General features: G+C 44.2%; 1 protein-coding gene across 3 annotated transcripts in view; it reads right to left on the reverse strand.

Moving 5' to 3' along the window:
* Nucleotides 1-18310, reverse strand: part of B4GALNT1 (beta-1,4-N-acetyl-galactosaminyltransferase 1) — a 339817-nt gene that overhangs the window by 217046 nt on the left and 104461 nt on the right. For all 3 annotated transcript variants that reach the window (XM_069758583.1, XM_069758584.1, XM_069758586.1), the window contains exons 2-3: nucleotides 13887-14090; nucleotides 10453-10626 (exon numbers count right to left, since the gene is read on the reverse strand). In XM_069758583.1, coding sequence (XP_069614684.1) covers nucleotides 10453-10626; nucleotides 13887-14089 — 377 coding nt within the window. In that variant the 5' untranslated portion in view covers nucleotide 14090. The remainder of the gene's footprint in view (nucleotides 1-10452; nucleotides 10627-13886; nucleotides 14091-18310) is intronic.

The raw sequence follows: 18310 nt of genomic DNA on the forward strand, positions 1-18310 counted from the left end.
GGAATGACCTGATAATTAAACCTCAAACAGGACAAGCTCTGGGATGTGGGAGCTCTGCTGACCGCAATCCCTAATCCTATCACACACACTAGAAATAGCCGTGGAGCGCACCTGACGCTCCCTAGGCGCCTCGTCACAGCCTAAGAACTAGCTAGCCCTAGAGATAGAAAGTAAAGCCTACCTTGCCTCAGAGAAATTCCCCAAAGGAAAAAGGCAGCCCCCCACATATATTAACTGTGAGTTAAGATGAAAGTCACAAACACAGAAATGAAACAGGTTTTATCACAGGGAGGCCAGACTAACTAAATAGACAGAGGATAGGAAAGGTATCTTTGCGGTCAGCACAAAAACTACAAAAGACCACGCAGAGTGTGCAAAAAGACCCCCCCGACTCACGGTGCGGAGGCGCCACCCTGCATCCCAGAGCTTCCAGCTAGCAAGACAAAATAATGAAAGCAAGCTGGACTAGAAAACCATGAAGAGAAAATAACAAACGGGGACTTAGCTTCTTGCAGGAAGAGACAGGTCTCAGAAAGATCCAAGAGCGAACTGAAGCAATGCAGAAACATTGACAGCTGGCATGGAGTAACGATCTAAGTGGAGTTAAATAGAGCAGCAAACCAAAGGATAAACCCCGTCACCTGTGTAAGGAACCTCAGAAGCAGCAGCTCCACTCACAGCCACCAGAGGGAGCCCACGGACAGAACTCACCGAAGTACCATTCACGACCACAGGAGGGAGCTCGACAACAGAATTCACAACAGTACCCCCCCCCCATCCCTTGAGGAGGGGTCACCGAACCCTCACCAGAGCCCCCAGGCCGATCAGGATGAGCCAAATGAAAGGCACGAACTAGATCGGCAGCATGAACATCAGAGGCAAAAACCCAGGAATTATCCTCCTGACCATAACCCTTCCACTTGACCAGGTACTGGAGTTTCCGTCTTGAAACACGAGAATCCAAAATCTTCTCCACCACATACTCCAACTCCCCCTCGACCAACACCGGGGCAGGAGGATCAACGGAGGGAACCATAGGCGCCATGTATCTCCGCAACAACGACCTATGGAACACATTATGGATGGCAAAAGAAGCTGGAAGGTCCAAACGAAATGACACAGGATTAAGAATTTCAGAAATCTTATATGGCCCAATGAAACGAGGCTTAAACTTAGGAGAGGAAACCTTCATAGGAACATGACGAGATGATAACCAAACCAAATCCCCAACCCGAATTCGGGGACCAACACAGCGCCGGCAGTTAGCGAAACGTTGAGCCTTCTCCTGGGACAATGTCAAATTGTCCACCACATGAGTCCAAATCTGCTGCAACCTGTCCACCACAGTATCCACACCAGGACAGTCCGAAGGCTCAACTTGCCCTGAAGAGAAACGAGGATGGAAACTAGAATTGCAGAAAAAAGGAGAAACCAAAGTAGCCGAGCTGGCCCGATTATTAAGGGCGAACTCAGCCAAAGGCAAGAAGGACACCCAATCATCCTGATCAGCAGAAACAAAGCATCTCAGATATTTTTCCAAAGTCTGATTAGTTCATTCGGTTTGGCCATTAGTCTGAGGATGGAAAGCCGAAGAAAAAGACAAATCAATGCCCATCTTAGCACAAAAGGACCGCCAAAACCTTGAAACAAACTGGGAACCTCTGTCCGAGACGATGTTCTCCGGAATGCCATGCAAACGAACCACATGCTGGAAAAACAATGGCACCAAATCAGAGGAGGAAGGTAATTTAGACAAGGGTACCAAATGGACCATCTTAGAGAAGCGATCACAAACCACCCAAATGACCGACATCCTTTGAGAAACAGGGAGATCAGAAATAAAATCCATGGAAATATGCGTCCAGGGCCTCTTCGGGACCGGCAAGGGCAAAAGCAACCCACTGGCATGAGAACAGCAGAGCGTAGCCCGAGCACAAGTCCCACAGGACTGCACAAAAGAACGCACATCCCGTGACAAAGAAGGCCACCAAAAGGATCTAGCCACCAAATCTCTGGTACCAAAGATTCCAGGATGACCAGCCAACACCGAACAATGAACCTCAGAGATAACTCTACTAGTCCATCTATCAGGGACAAACAGTTTCTCCGTTGGACAACGGTCAGGTCTATCAGCCTGAAACTTCTGCAGCACGCGCCGCAAATCAGGGGAGATGGCAGACAAAATTACCCCCTCTTTAAGAATACCCGCCGGCTCCGGAACACCCGGAGAGTCAGGCACAAAACTCTTTGACAGGGCATCAGCCTTCACATTCTTAGATCCCGGAAGGTATGAAACCACAAAATCAAAACGGGAGAAAAAGAGCGACCATCGAGCCTGTCTAGGATTCAACCGTTTGGCAGACTCGAGATAAGTCAAATTCTTGTGATCCGTCAAGACCACCACGCGATGTTTAGCTCCTTCAAGCCAATGTCGCCACTGCTCGAATGCCAACTTCATGGCCAACAAATCTCGATTGCCAACATCATAATTGCGCTCAGCAGGCGAGAATTTTCTAGAAAAGAAGGCACAAGGTTTCATCACCGAGCCATCAGAACTTCTTTGTGACAAAACAGCCCCTGCTCCAATCTCAGAAGCATCAACCTCGACCTGAAACGGGAGCGAAACATCTGGCTGGCACAGCACAGGGGCAGAAGAAAAACGACGCTTCAACTCCTGAAAAGCCTCTACAGCAGCAGAGGACCAATTGACCACATCAGCACCTTTCTTGGTCAAATCAGTCAACGGTTTAGCAACACTAGAAAAATTAGCGATGAAGCGACGGTAAAAATTAGCAAAGCCCAGGAACTTCTGTAGGCTCTTCACCGATGTCAGCTTAGTCCAATCATAAATGGCCTGGACCTTAACAGGGTCCATCTCGATAGTAGAAGGGGAAAAAATGAAACCCAAAAACGAAACCTTCTGAACTCCAAAGAGACACTTAGACCCCTTCACAAACAAGGAATTCGCACGAAGGACCTGGAACACCATTCTGACCTGCTTCACATGAGACTCCCAATCATCCGAAAAGACCAAAATGTCATCCAAATATACAATCATGAATCTATCCAGGTACTCTCGGAAGATGTCATGCATAAAGGACTGAAACACAGATGGAGCATTAGAAAGCCCGAATGGCATAACCAGGTACTCAAAATGGCCCTCGGGCGTATTAAATGCTGTTTTCCATTCATCGCCCTGTTTAATTCGCACAAGATTATACGCCCCTCGAAGATCTATCTTGGTGAACCAACTAGCCCCCTTAATCCGAGCAAACAGATCAGACATCAGCGGCAAAGGATACTGAAATTTGACTGTGATCTTATTAAGAAGGCGGTAATCAATACAAGGTCTTAAAGAGCCATCCTTCTTGGCCACAAAAAAGAACCCTGCTCCCAATGGTGACGACGACGGGCGAATATGACCCTTCTCCAAGGATTCCTTTATATAGCTCCGCATAGCAGCGTGCTCTGGCACAGATAAATTAAACAGTCGGCCCTTAGGAAACTTACTACCGGGAATCAAATTAATAGCACAATCGCAATCCCTATAAGGAGGTAGGGCACCGGATTTGGGCTCCTCAAATACATCCCGGTAATCTGATAAAAACTCAGGGACTTCAGAAGGAGTGGAAGGCGAAATTGACAACAATGGAACATCACCATGTACCCCTTGACAACCCCAGCCGGACACAGACATAGATTTTCAATCCAATACTGGATTATGGACCTGTAGCCATGGCAACCCCAAAACGACCACATCATACAGATTATGCAACACCAAAAAGCGAATATCCTCCTGATGTGCAGGAGCCATGCACATGGTCAATTGCGTCCAGTATTGAGGTTTATTCTTGGCCAAAGGTGCAGCATCAATTCCTCTCAATGGAATAGGATACTGCAAGGACTCCAAGGAAAAACCACAGCGCCTGGCAAACTCTAAGTCCATCAAATTCAGGGCAGCGCCTGAATCCACAAATGCCATAACAGAATAGGACGACAGAGAGCAAATCAGAGTAACGGACAAAAGAAATTTAGACTGTACTGTACCAATGGTGGCCGACCTAGCGAACCGCTTAGTGCGCTTAGGACAATCGGAGATAGCATGAGTGGATTCACCACAGTAAAAACAGTCTATTCCGACGTCTGTGTTCTTGCCGTTCAGCTCTGGTCAAAGTCCTATCACACTGCATAGGCTCAGGCCTATTCTCAGAGAACATCGCCAAATGGTGCACAGCTTTGCGCTCACGCAAGCGCCGATCGATCTGAATGGCCAAGGACATAGACTCATTCAGACCAGCAGGCGTGGGAAATCCCACCATGACATCCTTAAGGGCTTCAGAAAGACCCTTTCTGAAAATTGCCGCCAGGGCACATTCATTCCACTGAGTAAGCACAGACCACTTTCTAAACTTCTGACAGTACACCTCAGCTTCATCCTGACCCTGACACAATGCCAGCAAGATTTTCTCTGCCTGATCCACGGAATTTGGTTCATCATAAAGCAATCCAAGCGCCAGAAAAAACACATCAACATCACGCAATGCAGGATCTCCTGGCGCAAGGGAAAATGCCCAGTCTTGAGGGTCACGACGCAACAAAGAAATAATGATTTTTACTTGTTGAGCGGGGTCACCAGAGGAACGGGGTTTCAAAGCTAGAAACAGTTTACAATTATTTTTTAAATTCAGAAACTTAGCTCTATTCCCAGAAAATAAATCAGGAATAGGAATTCTAGGCTCTAACATAGGATTCTGAACCACAAAATCTTGAATGTTTTGTACCCTTGCAGTGAGATGATCCACACAAGAGGACAGACCTTGAATGTCCATCTCTACACCTGTGTCCTGAACCACCCAAAGGTCTAGGGGAAAAGAAAGACAAAACACAGTGCAAAGAAAAAAAAATGGTCTCAGAGCTTCTCTTATCCCTCTATTGAGATGCATTAATACTTTGGGCCAGCTGTACTGTTATGACCTGGTGGTTAGGAGCACCAGGAATGACCTGATAGTTAAACCTCAAACAGGACAAGCTCTGGGATGTGGGAGCTCTGCTGACCGCAATCCCTAATCCTATCACACACACTAGAAATAGCGGTGGAGCGCAGCTGACGCTCCCTAGGCGCCTCGTCACAGCCTAAAAACTAGCTAGCCCTAGAGATAGAAAGTAAAGCCTACCTTGCCTCAGAGAAATTCCCCAAAGGAAAAAGGCAGCCCCCCACATATATTAACTGTGAGTTAAGATGAAAGTCACAAACACAGAAATGAAACAGGTTTTAGCACAGGGAGGCCAGACTAACTAAATAGACAGAGGATAGGAAAGGTATCTTTGCGGTCAGCACAAAAACTACAAAAGACCACGCAGAGTGTGCAAATAGACCCCCGCACCGACTCACGGTGCGGAGGCGCCACCCTGCATCCCAGAGCTTCCAGCTAGCAAGACAAAATAATGAAAGCAAGCTGGACTAGAAAACCATGAACAGAAAATAACAAACGGGGACTTAGCTTCTTGCAGGAAGAAACAGGTCTCAGAAAGATCCAAGAGCGAACTGAAGCAATGCAGAAACATTGACAGCTGGCATGGAGTAACGATCTAAGTGGAGTTAAATAGAGCAGCAAACCAAAGGATAAACCCTGTCACCTGTGTAAGGAACCTCAGAAGCAGCAGCTCCACTCACAGCCACCAGAGGGAGCCCACGGACAGAACTCACCGAAGTACCATTCACGACCACAGGAGGGAGCTCGACAACAGAATTCACAACAGGGATGTGAAAGGAGACAGTATGAGGATGGAGGAGAATGGTGTGAGAAGACAGTATGGAGGGAGAAAAGTGAGAGCGGGCACAGAATAAAGCCTGAGTAGTGTTTGGGGGTGTAACATGGAGGGACAGTAAACTAAGAAGGGGTGTGTGATGAGGGGGCACAGTATAGAGACTGGGACCTATAGGGGGGACACCATGTGAGAGGACAGTGTGAAGAGGGGGCCCAGTATGGAAAGGTAAGTGCAGTGAGGGGAGCATGTACTATAAGAGGGACAATGTTGGGGTCATATTGTGAGCATGGAAAATTGTGACGGGAAATTATTTATTCAGGAGCTAGACGTAGGGCAAATATTTTTATTCAGGAGCATTATGATGAAACTGCTGTTTTTAAGGGTATTGTGTGGAGATGTGCTGCACAAGACTGGAGAAAATGGAAGTCATCATGGAGTCTGGACAAGAGGAAGATGAAAAGAAAGATGTTGTCTCCGGAGCTGTTTATCTACAGCCCCTGGCAAAAATTATGGAATCACCGGCCTTGGAGGATGTTCATTCAGTTGTTTAATTTTGTAGAAAAAAAGCAGATCACAGACATGGCACAAAACTAAAGTAATTTCAATTGGCAACTTTCTGGCTTTAAGAAACACTAAAAGAAATCAAGAAAAAAAATGTGGTAGTCAGTAACGGTTACTTTTTTTAACGAAACATAGGGGAAAAATTATGGAGTCACTCAATTCTGATGAAAAAATTATGGAATCACCCTGTAAATTTTCATACCCAAAACTAACACCTGCATCAAATTAGATCTGATCGTTAGTCTGCATCTAAAAAGGAGTGATCACACCTTGAAGAGCTGTTGCACCAAGTGGACTGACATGAATCATAGCTCCAACACGAGAGATGTCAATTGAAACAAACGAGAGGATTAGCAATCTTTTAAAAGAGGGTAAATTATCACGCAATGTTGCAAAAGATGTTGGTTGTTCACAGTCAGCTGTGTCTAAAATCTAGACCAAATACAAACAAAATGGGAAGGTTGTTAAAGGCAAACATACTGGTAGACCAAGGAAGACATCAAAGCGTCAAGACCGGAAACTTAAAGCAATATGTCTCCAAAACAGGAAATGCACAACAAAACAAATGAGGAACGAATGGGTGGAAACTGAAGTCAATGTCTGTGACCGAACTGTAAGAAACCGCCTCAAGGAAATGGGATTTACATACAGAAAAGCTAAATAAAAGCCATCATTAACACCTAAACAGAAAAAAACAAGGTTACAATTGGCTAAGGAATAGCAATCCTGGACTGTGGATGACTGGATGAAATGAATCGCGAATCTGCATTGGGCAAGGAACTTTTGTTTGGTGCCGTTCCAATAAAATTTATAAATATGACTGCCTGAAGAGAACATGCAAATTTCCACAGTCAATGATGATATGGGGCTGCATGTCAGGTAAAGGCACTGGGGAGTTGGCTGTCATTACATCTTCAATAAATGCACACGTTTATGTTGATATTTTGGACACTTTTCTTATTCCATCAATTGAAAGGATGTTTGGGGATGATGAAATCATTTTTCAAGATGATATTGCATCCTGCCATAGAGCAAAAACTGTGAAAACATTCCTTGAAAAAGACACATAAGGTCAATGTCATTGTCTGCAAATAGTCTGGATCTCAATCCAATTGAAAATCTTTGGTGGAAGTTGAAGAAAATGGTCCATGACAAGGCTCTAACCTGCAAAGCTGATCTGGCAACAGCAATTGTTGGAACCAGATTGATGAAGAGTACTGTTTGACACTCATTAATCCATGCCTCAGACTGCAAGCTGTTATAAAAGCCAGAGGTGGTGCAACAAAATACTAGTGTTTTTTTGTTTGTTTGTTTTTCATGATTCCATAATTTTTTCCTCAGAATTGAGTAACTCCATAATGTTTCCCTATGCTTGGTTAAAAAAAAGTAACCATTACTGACTACCACATTTTTTGTTGATTTCTTGATTTCTTGTTCATTCTTGATTTCTTTTAGTGTTTCTTAATGCCAGAAAGTTGCCATTTGAAATGACTTTAGTTTTGTGCCATGCCTCTGATCTTCTTTTTTTCTACAAAATTAAACAACTGAATGAACATTCTCCAAGGCCGGTGGTTCCATAATTTTGCCAGCGGTTGTATAAGGTACCTAGATGTAAAAAATTTTTGTGACACTAATTCTCATATTTTTATTTATGTTAGGAGCATTTAAGGTGTTGTCCAAGTTTGTGATGAGTCTGCAGTCATTCTATGTGACTGCAGATTTCTGAATTTTCACAGTGCCCACTGTACGCTGTCAGGATTCTCTCGTGTCAGAGATTTGCATACATGCGGTCATGTGCCGACTAGACATGTGTGGCCTCACTCAATGAAAATTGAGTGAGGTTGGAAATGTCTAGTCGGAATATGGCCAAAGCTATACAAATCAAATACATATGCTGACATGACTGTCCACTCTTGCCACCAGCAATTGAGAATCCTAAAAGTGTGCAGTGCATGTGCTGTGAGAATTCCAAATTCTGCAATCACACAGAGTGACTACAGACTTTAATCTCAAACCTGGACAACCCTATTAATTGTAAAATGAAACCCTGTAGCATGCCAATCCTAACAGTGTGTAATATACTCACTGTCAGGATTCAGCTATGGTTGTGGAGCGCCCCCAAGGGCAGCGGGGTACTCGGTACCGGGTCCTTCGGTTCTCAGGGGGATGTCACGGTGGCTGACCCGGTCCGTGGCCCTGGGACGTCCGTATGAAAGGGAAAGGTCTTTAGAGGAATGTTCGTGACGCCACCTGTGGTATTCGGTCAGGGTGACCGACGCTGCTTTAGGGGGTCCGCTGGGGTGATGTTATGGCAGCTAGATGGTATACCTTCCCACAGGTGAAGTAGGTCCCCAGGGCTTCCCAGTGTGTAGATGGTGGATGGTGAGAGGCGCAGTGAAGAACGAGGACAAAAGGTTGCAGGCTCTTTAGCTTTACTGAAGATTCCAGCATCCACAGTCCAGAGCACCAGATCACAGGGCAGACAGAGTCTGGCCAGTTTGGAGGCAAATCCAGAGTTCCCTTGTCCAGGTAGAAATCAGTAGCCTTCCTCTAGCGCTGCAGTGTTGTAGTCCCTTACTGCTAAGCTTCTCATAAGGTCCTCACAGATGTTATAGATGTTATGTCTCTCTCTCTCTCTGTCCCCCGAATAGGATAGGACAAACCCGTATGACCGGTGGCTTGAGGCATTTTACAGGGACTCTAGCACGCCCCAGCCTCTAAGGGGTGCCACCTTGCCTCCTGGGTGTAGGGTGGGCAGGTAACATGAAATTACCTGTCCTGACGGTCTCTGGAGCAAGGCATAAAGGATCGTTGCTCCTTCGGTGTTTCGGCTTCCGGGATCATGTGCCTCAGAAGGAGGCAGCCTGTGTAGGGCTGTTCCCCTCCTGGAATCCTCTCATTTGCTACAACTTCTTTCACCCTCTCTGCAATGGCTGTTCCCCTCCTGGTATCCACTCCTTTGCTACGACTTCTTTCACCCTCTCTGCAATACAGCTCTCTTTCTGGAAGCTGCAGCTCTCAGAGCATGCACAGCTTCGTGTACTTCTTCCTCGATCTCTGACTCCTGTCAGGGACCAACTACCTGAGCAAAGCTGAGCCAGCAACTCACTAACTTTCCCTACAGGTCACCAGTATTACCTAAGTGTGGGGAGTGACCTAATAAATAGGAGCAGAGCTCCCCCTGGTGGCCTGGAGTGTGAAATGTGTTGCATGTTTGTGATAACTGGATGCAGTTGTCCTTCTTTGCCTCCAAACGTAACGACCAGGACCCTGGGGCGCTGCACTTGCAGGTTCCAGTTACTTTACTCATATGCGATTTTCATACTTACGGTCACGTGACAACTAGCTTCTCTTCCTGCTTCTCTCACTTTTTCACTGAATGTTGAGAGAAATAGGGAGAGCAGCTCGTCGGCATGTGACTAAATGTGCAAATCACATATGTACTTAGGGGGGGTCACTAAACTGAATTCTTGCCTCTGGTGCCAGAAAACCTAGTTACACCTCTGTTGATGGATAGATTATCATTACCAGATCGGTGGGGGTCCAACACATTTCCCACCTACAGACCAACTACTATAAGCTACACTGGTTTGCGGAGGTAAACATTGTATTGAGTGGAGATAGCAAGGATTTGTCCCCTGGTACTGCAGCTCAGCAGTGAATAGGAGATGATCTGCAGTATCAGGGAGTGCTGTACGCTGCTCCGTGCCATTATGCTTAGGCTAGGTTCACATTGCGTTAATGGGTTAACGCTAACGGACTGCGTTGCACAGCGAAAATGTCGCAATTAACGCCGTGCAATGGGTCCGTTAGCGCACCCATTGACAGCAATGTGATTTTTAGCTGAAGCGCATCGCTAGCGCATGCCATTTTCGGCACGCGCTAGCGATGTGCCGTTCTTTTGTGACAGACCTCGGATGCTGCAAGCAGCGTCCGAGGTGCGTCCGAGGCCCGTTCCTCGCTAGCGCAGATCGGGGATATGCACTAGCGGGGAGGGTGAACGCCGACTCTCTAGAAACATTGCGTTAGCGCAATTTGCTAGCGCTATGCGCTTAACAGATTGCCCTAACGCAATGTGAACCTAGACTTAGAAGACTTGCACAATGTTGTTTTAGTTGTTACCTTATCTTAAATTTTTTATACTCCAACTCTCTTCTCTTATGTGTGTCATCCATTTCTGAAGGTTTGATAGCTGCTGTAAAGTCCAGTGCGTATGGTTTTCCTATTAACTCCTGTCTGAAGGGAATGTTCAGTGTCGTCTCTGCTTCACATTTACAGTAGTTCTTTGGCAGGAGCCTGTGGAATAATACAATAAGCCAAAAATGGTTGCACTGCCTGTGTGGTCATTACTGTCTTACAAAGACTTAGGAACTTTGCAAAGAAGTATAGACACGTTGAGACCATGAAAAACATTTTTCTAACACATCATATGGGCCTGATATGGAGCTCAAGATGCCCTGAATAACTTCAACATCACAATGGCTTTATCTTCCTCCACAAGAAAGATCTAAATTTATTTACATGACAGAAATGTTAAAGACAGAAAAATATATGTTTTGTTAACTTTATATTCAGGAATTAATATTATTATTATTTGCAGTGCAAATTCATTTTTTTAGTGCATGGAGAAGAGTAGATGTTAGTATTGATGCACATTGAGATGGTTGAGGCCCCTAGGCGGATACCAAGCTGCATTACGGGAAAACATCAATTACCTTCAGATATTTTACACTCTACAAATAAACTGAAGATCTCTAGCTAGTGGCGAAATGTGAGTGTTTGCAGGAGAAAAGGGGAAAGGAGAGGAGAGACAACAAGGCAACAAGACTCGTCAAACAGAAAAAATCTACAAGGCCAAAAGGCAAACTATAATTACATCAATCATATTTTCTCAAAGTGCAGTACCTTAGCTTGGGGATAAGGGGTTCAATACGGAACTGGTGGAACGGACTTAGGGAGAGCTAAGGGTTCACGAAAAAAGGTGCGCAAAATATTTGCCTTGCACTAGGAACTGTAACCCACGCTATGACAGTGGCTCTAATTAACTAAAGACCTCCACTGCCCTTTTGGGCACGACCTCGTTTACAAGTCAACGTGTTTCAAGGTCACGCCGGACCTCTTTATCACAACAAACACTATTGCACTTTTTTCTTCCCAGTTTAATTCCTTTTTTTAAGGTTAAAGATTACATATTCCCATTGTATTTTAGGGATATATATATATATATATATATATATATATATATATGTATATATATATATACATATATATATATATATATATATATATATATATATATATATATATATATATATATATATTGTCATTTTTTACTTCTTCAAAATTACAAAAAGGAAAATGGACTGATGCAGATGTTTGGCATTCTTTGGAGATTTGTGAGCTCAAATAACTTTGACCAAGGTTTAATTAGACTGTTAAGAGTTATGGCTTATTTACTATCATCATTAGAAAAGTTCAGGTGATGCAAATTTCCCACCTTTATAAAAACCCAGCCTTCTCTAACCCTGTACGAAAAAACAGCAGCCATGGGTTCTTCTAAGCAGCTGCCTAGCACTCTGAAAATGTAAATGCTTTAAGCCCGCAAAGCAGGAGAAGGCTATAAGAAGATAGCAAAGCATTTTTAAGTTGTGATTTCCTCAGTTGTAAATGTAATAGAGAAATGGCAGTTAACAGGCAAATCAGAACCCCCGCTTGACTGCAAAAGACCTTCAGAACCATTTAGCAGACTCTGGAGTTGTGGTACATTGTTCTACTGTTCAGAGACTCCTGCACAAATATGGCCTTCATGGAAGAGTCATCAGCTGAAAACCTCTCGTGTGTCCTCACCATAAAATTCAGCGAGAGAAGTATAAAAAAGAACATCTGAACAAGCCTGATGCATTTTGAAAAAAGTCCTGTGGACCGATGAAGTTAAAATAGAGCTCTTTTGGCCACCATGATCAAAGGTATGTGTGGAGAAAAAAAGGGCACAGAATTTCAGGAAAAAACATCTCGCCAACCATTAAGCATGGGGGAGGATCAATCATGCTTTGGGGTTGTGTTGCAGCCAATAGCATTGGAAACATTTCACGGGTAGAGAGAAGAATGGATTCAATGAAATTTCAACAATTTCTTGATGCAAACATGATACCATCTGTAAAAAAGCTGAAGTTGAAAAGGGGATGGCTTTTACAAATGAATAATGATCCTAAACGCAAGTCAAAATCCTCAAAAGGTGCAAACTGAATGTTTTACAATGGCCCTCACAGTCCCCTGGTCTGAACATCATTGAAAATCTGTGGCTTGACCTCAAAGTAGCAGTGCATGCAAAATGACGAGCAATCTCATAGAACTGGAAGAATTTAGCAAAAGAAAGCTTACAAGCTGTGATACTTGTAAAACGGGGTACTACTAGGTGCTAACCAAGCAGGAAGACCAAACATTTGCATCAACCCATTTTCCTTTTTGTAATTTTTAATATGTAAAATATATAAATGTATATATAGATTTTGCCTAAAATACAAAGGAAATGTGTCATCTTTAACTTTAGGCCGTTTAGAGATCATTTCATCTTCAACTTGCTTAACTGTTCACAGTAATTTTGACCAGGGGTGTCCAAATTTTTACATGCCACTGTAGGTGCCAAAATTATTTAAAAAATCTGCAACATCAAAAACTCACAAAAAACTCATTGTAGGAACGTAGCCTAATAAGCCATGTGCATAGGTTCAAATCACTTAGGTAATTGATTCAATTATTGCACAGAATAGCAGTGTTCATTCACAATTTCACTCCCCCTAATGTCATAAAGCCTCTGGATCCTCCATTGCTGACACAAGGCTTTACCATGATGTATGGGGCTTTACAGCAATATCCATTATTAAAGGGAACCTGTCACCCCCAAAATCGAGGGTGAGCTAAGCCCACCAGCATCAGGGGCTTATCTACAGCATTCTGGAATGCTGTAGATAAACCCCCGATGGAACCTAAAAGATAAGAAAAAGAGGTTAGATTATACTCACCCAGGGGCGGTCTCGGTCCTAGTCCGATGGGCGTCGCGGTCCGGCGGCTCCCATCTTCATCAGATGACGTCCTCTTCTGGTCTTCACGCTGCAGCTGCGGCGCAGGCGTACTTTGTCTGCCCTGTTGAGGGCAGAGCAAAGTACTGCAGTGCGCAGGCGCCGGGCCTCTCTGACATTTCACGGCGCCTGCGCACTGCAGTACTTTGCTCTGCACTCAACTGGGCAGACAAAGTATGTCTGCGCCACAGCGTGAAAATCAGAAGAGGACGTCATCCTATGAAGATGGGAGGCCTCGGACCGGACCGCGATGCCCACCGGATCGGACCGCCCACCCAGGTGAGTATAATATAACCTCTTGTTCTCATCTTTCAGGTTACATCAATGCTGTAGATAAGCGCCTGATGCCGGTGGGCTTAGCTCACCCTCGATTTTGAGGGTGACAGATTCCCTTTAAATGGCAAACAATGCAGAACAATTATACACCTGCCTACTTGCTTATGTTCACCATACACACTTAAAATGCAGAATACGTACTCTAACACTTCATTTTTCCATTTTAAAGATATCCCTGAAAATTTTTCAAGTGGTTCCAGTAGACTGTTATCAAGTAGGTCTTCAGGGGCTTCTCTATTCCAGACTGATACCACCTTTTCAGATTTGCTCCACATGTGCAAGCAGAATAAAGATATTGGCACAAATATTACCACAGCAAAGCATAGTCTCCTATTGGCCCGCATTCTGCAAAAAAGAAAAAGAGTTTGTAAGTTGTAAATTCTTAGAAAAGAACAATAAGTATGAAATGTCATAATGCATACTGGACATGGTCACCAAAAATCAAGTCTTGTACTGCAATGTTCCCATACATTTCATCATGTGTAAAGACAAAATAAAATTCACTTTGCTCTAAAATAAAACAAAATCAATTTTTTTTAACCAACCTTGATAAATACAGAAACAAATGTCTTCTGGTGAATTATGACCAAAATTTTTAAAAAAACCAACACATCAAGGTCTGGAGTGCCCCGTTCATTATGTTAGGGGTGGGAATACCGCCGATGCAGGCAGTTCAGCTGCACAGGGGCCAGGGAGGGAGGGGGTCCGATCAGCTGCTGAAACTTCACGATTTTTCTAGAGCCAACAGCATCAAAACTAAGTGGAGAGGAGGGGGACTTTGCAGACAAAGAAGGGCGTCCACTCTGCTACACTCTGGTAAAGACACTAGATTGACCCTTTCCTCTATACTTAGTTTTGATGCTGTCGTTGATTCTGTGACACTGAAGCCTCACAGTAGGGAGAATTCCAAGGAGTGTGGGGCCATAGGCGGATTATAATGAAGGCTATTTGGGCAACTGCACAGGGCCTGAGGCTCTGGGGGGGGCCATTGTCAGACTGCCCTAATTCCAATGTTTTGTGCACCGCTGTCTGCAACGCACTTATTCCGGCGGGAAGCTTTCCTGGGGCTGCGCTGCCGATGATACAGAGTGGCAGCTCAGCTTCAGGGGAGCTCCCGTTGTTCTTGCTGTGATGTACCAGCGCGATGATGTCATCATGCCAGCATGTACGCACTGGCCATTAGCATTGGAGCCTCGGGAAATGGAGCAGAGCGCCAAGGGAATGGGAGAGAGGTGAGTATGTCTTTAGGTTTTTATTTTTTTGTTTTTAATTAATATGTGTATGGGATGTGAAGGATCATATTGTATATAGTTTGCTATGCACAGGCTCATAATGTACATATGCAGCTTTTTAGGGGCTCATACTGTATATAGGTTGTGTGACACAACACTCCGGGATCGCCTTTGCTGGGGTCAAAGGCCACGTGGTTTGTGCATTGAATCTGAGGCGTACAGCAGGTTTTCTGAGCAGGCTGACCTCAGGTCAGATTTATTAACGTGAAAGCAACATAGATAAAACAAAACATAAAAATAAATCCTAGCCTGTCCGGCGCTAACTAAACCAACATGTTGCTATCTCAACAACTGGGGGGGCTTCTCCCACCCAGCTAACATCACACAATTCTTGAGCACAGCTCTCACTCACGTTTGTCTCACACAGACAGGCAATCTGTGTGCCCCAGGCTGACGCTGGAAACCCCCAGCTGGTCATCCTTTATTCCTGCACTTGTTAACCCATTAGCATCCTGAAGATACTGAGTGGCCTAATTCACATAGGACAAATACCTGGGCGAGATATACCTGCCCCCAACTACCACACCGACATGAGTCTTACAGTTGCTATGCGCAGGCTCGTAATGTATATAGGGAGCTATATGGGGCCTCATATGGTATATAGTTGCTATGTGCAGGCTCGTAATGTATATATTCATCTATATGGGGCCTCATACTGTATATAGGTTGCCATGTGCAGGCTCACAATGTATATAGGAGGCTACGTGCAGGCTCAAACTGTATATAGGATGCTATGCTGGGGCTCATACTGTAAATAGGGAGCTATCTGAGGGCTCATACTGTACATAGGAGGCTATATGGGGCTCATACTGTATATGGGAACTATGTGCAGGCTCATACTGTATATAGGAGGCTATATGGGGCTGAAAATGCATATAGGGAGCTATGTGTAGGCTCATACTGCATATAGGGAGCTATGTGTAGGCTCATACTGTATATAGGAGGCTATATGGGGCTCAGACTGTATATAGGCAGCATCAATAGTAAAAACTTGGTCACACAGGGTTAATAGCGGCTGTAACGGAGTGAGTTACCCGGGGCATAACGCGGTCCGTTACCGCTGGCATTAACCCTGTGTGAGCGGTGACTGGAGGGGAGTATGGAGCGGGCCCTGGCACTGACTGCAGGGGAGTAGGGAGGAACTAATCGGACTGTGGCCATCGCTGATTGGTCGCGGGAGCCATGACAGGCAGCTGGCGAGACCAATCAGCGACTTGGATTTCCATGACAGACACAGGCCGCGACCAATGAATATCCGTGACAGACAGAAAGACAGAAGGACAGATGGAAGGGACCCTTAGACAATTATATAGTAGATGTTCCATGTGCTCGTCTTTGGTTTTTTTTTTTAAAATCCATCATGATATGAGAGTGGTGTTTTTTTAGGGTGGTGTGTAATAATGTCTAAATGGGTATGTGCATATTATATTATATCGTGCTTAATATATACAATTAATTTATTGTCAAATCTCATTAGACATTTATTCACATTAGTGTGTATATTACCGAAGGACTGGAGATTGGTGCAGAGGGAAAGAGAGGAATAGAATGATGGGAATAAAATACAGCTTTTATTGTCTCACTAGATTGTGGCCCGATTCTAACGCATCGGGTATTCTAGAATATGCATGTCCACGTAGTATATGGACAATGATGATTCCAGAATTCGAGGCAGACTGTGCCCGTTGCTGATTGGTCAAGGCAACCTTTATGACATCATCGTCGCCATGGCAACCATTATTACATCTACGCCGATACTGTGCCCGTCGCTGATTGGTCTAGGCGAATTCGCAGCAGACTGTGCCCGTCGCTGATTTGTCGATGCAACCTTTATGACGTCATCGTCGCCATGCTGTGCCCGTCACTGATTGGCCTGATGGCCTCGACCAATCAGAGACGCGGGATTTCCAGGACAGACAGACAGACAGAAAGACAGACAGACAGACAGACAGAAAAACCCTTAGACAATTATATATATAGATGTCAAATATATTTAACATAAAATTATAATATCACACATCCAAAATAAGACCCTACATTATTTATGGTTATAACATAGTCCGGACCTGTAATTCAATGGCCAGGATCCATTAACAAATGAATACTATTCAATATTCTAACATCTTGGCATAACTATCGAGACCTTAGTGGGTCGCAGCTGTTTAATCTATACAATATTCCTTATACAGCAGTGACCCACTATACGGTACTTCCTTTTTTTGGGTGTGTGATATTTTAATTTTACATTAATTATATTTTAAATAAGATAATAAAGGCTATATTTTAATCACATAATTCCATTTCCCTTTCCCTCCCCAACAATATTAATATGAATATACTTGTTCGGGTTCGCTCACACAGCCGTATATTCTGTTATGCAAGAGAATCAGATGAATATGCTCAAACTCTCAGAGATTGATCCAAGTGTCATCGGAGAATGCTCCGATTATCTGGCATGAAATAATCGTATCTCAGGTGTAGAGAACACAGCGTACATCGGACTGCACTCAGATGACATCCGAGTGCAGTCCGATGTTTCACACGCATCCTTACACTTGTATGGGTGCGTGTGATACAGTTATCATAGCCACTCGCTGCAGATCTACACTGCCCCATAGTATAACATTGGGCCGATTGCTACCCGATAGAACATCAGAGAGCACTCGGCGGTGTGTTTTACACTCGTGTGAGTGAGCCCAAAGTGAGTGTATGTGTGCACCGGGGCCCTTCACTGTCGGTGTCCGCCCCGGCATTACGCCACATGGGCCAGCAGTGGAATCAGCAGTCTCTTTACACAGGAGTCTGGTACAAATTCTGTTCCTGTTGAGGCCAACTAATTTCTACAAGTTATAGGGTTATCCTAGTTTTATAGGACGTAGTCTGTAGATTCAGCTGATGAACATACAAGGAAGAGACAAGGAAGAGACTCTAGGCTAGGAAAAGCTAAATGAATATAACAGAATATGTAATCAGCTCAACATGAACAACCGGACACAGTAAATAAATAAAAAATGTTACAGTACAGTAAGAAGAAACCAGCAGGAAATGTATACTTACTCATACACTCATATACAGTTAGGTCCATATATATTTGGACAGACGAAATTTTTCTAATTTTGGTTATAGACATTACCACAATGAATTTTAAACAAAACAATTCAGATGCAGTTGAAGTTCAGACTTTCAGCTTTCATTTGAGGGTATCCACATTAAAATTGGATGAAGGGTTTAGGAGTTTCAGCTCCTTAACATGTGCCACCCTGTTTTTAAAGG

Source organism: Ranitomeya imitator, chromosome 3, assembly GCF_032444005.1.
Source record: "Ranitomeya imitator isolate aRanImi1 chromosome 3, aRanImi1.pri, whole genome shotgun sequence".
NCBI lineage: Eukaryota > Metazoa > Chordata > Amphibia > Anura > Dendrobatidae > Ranitomeya > Ranitomeya imitator.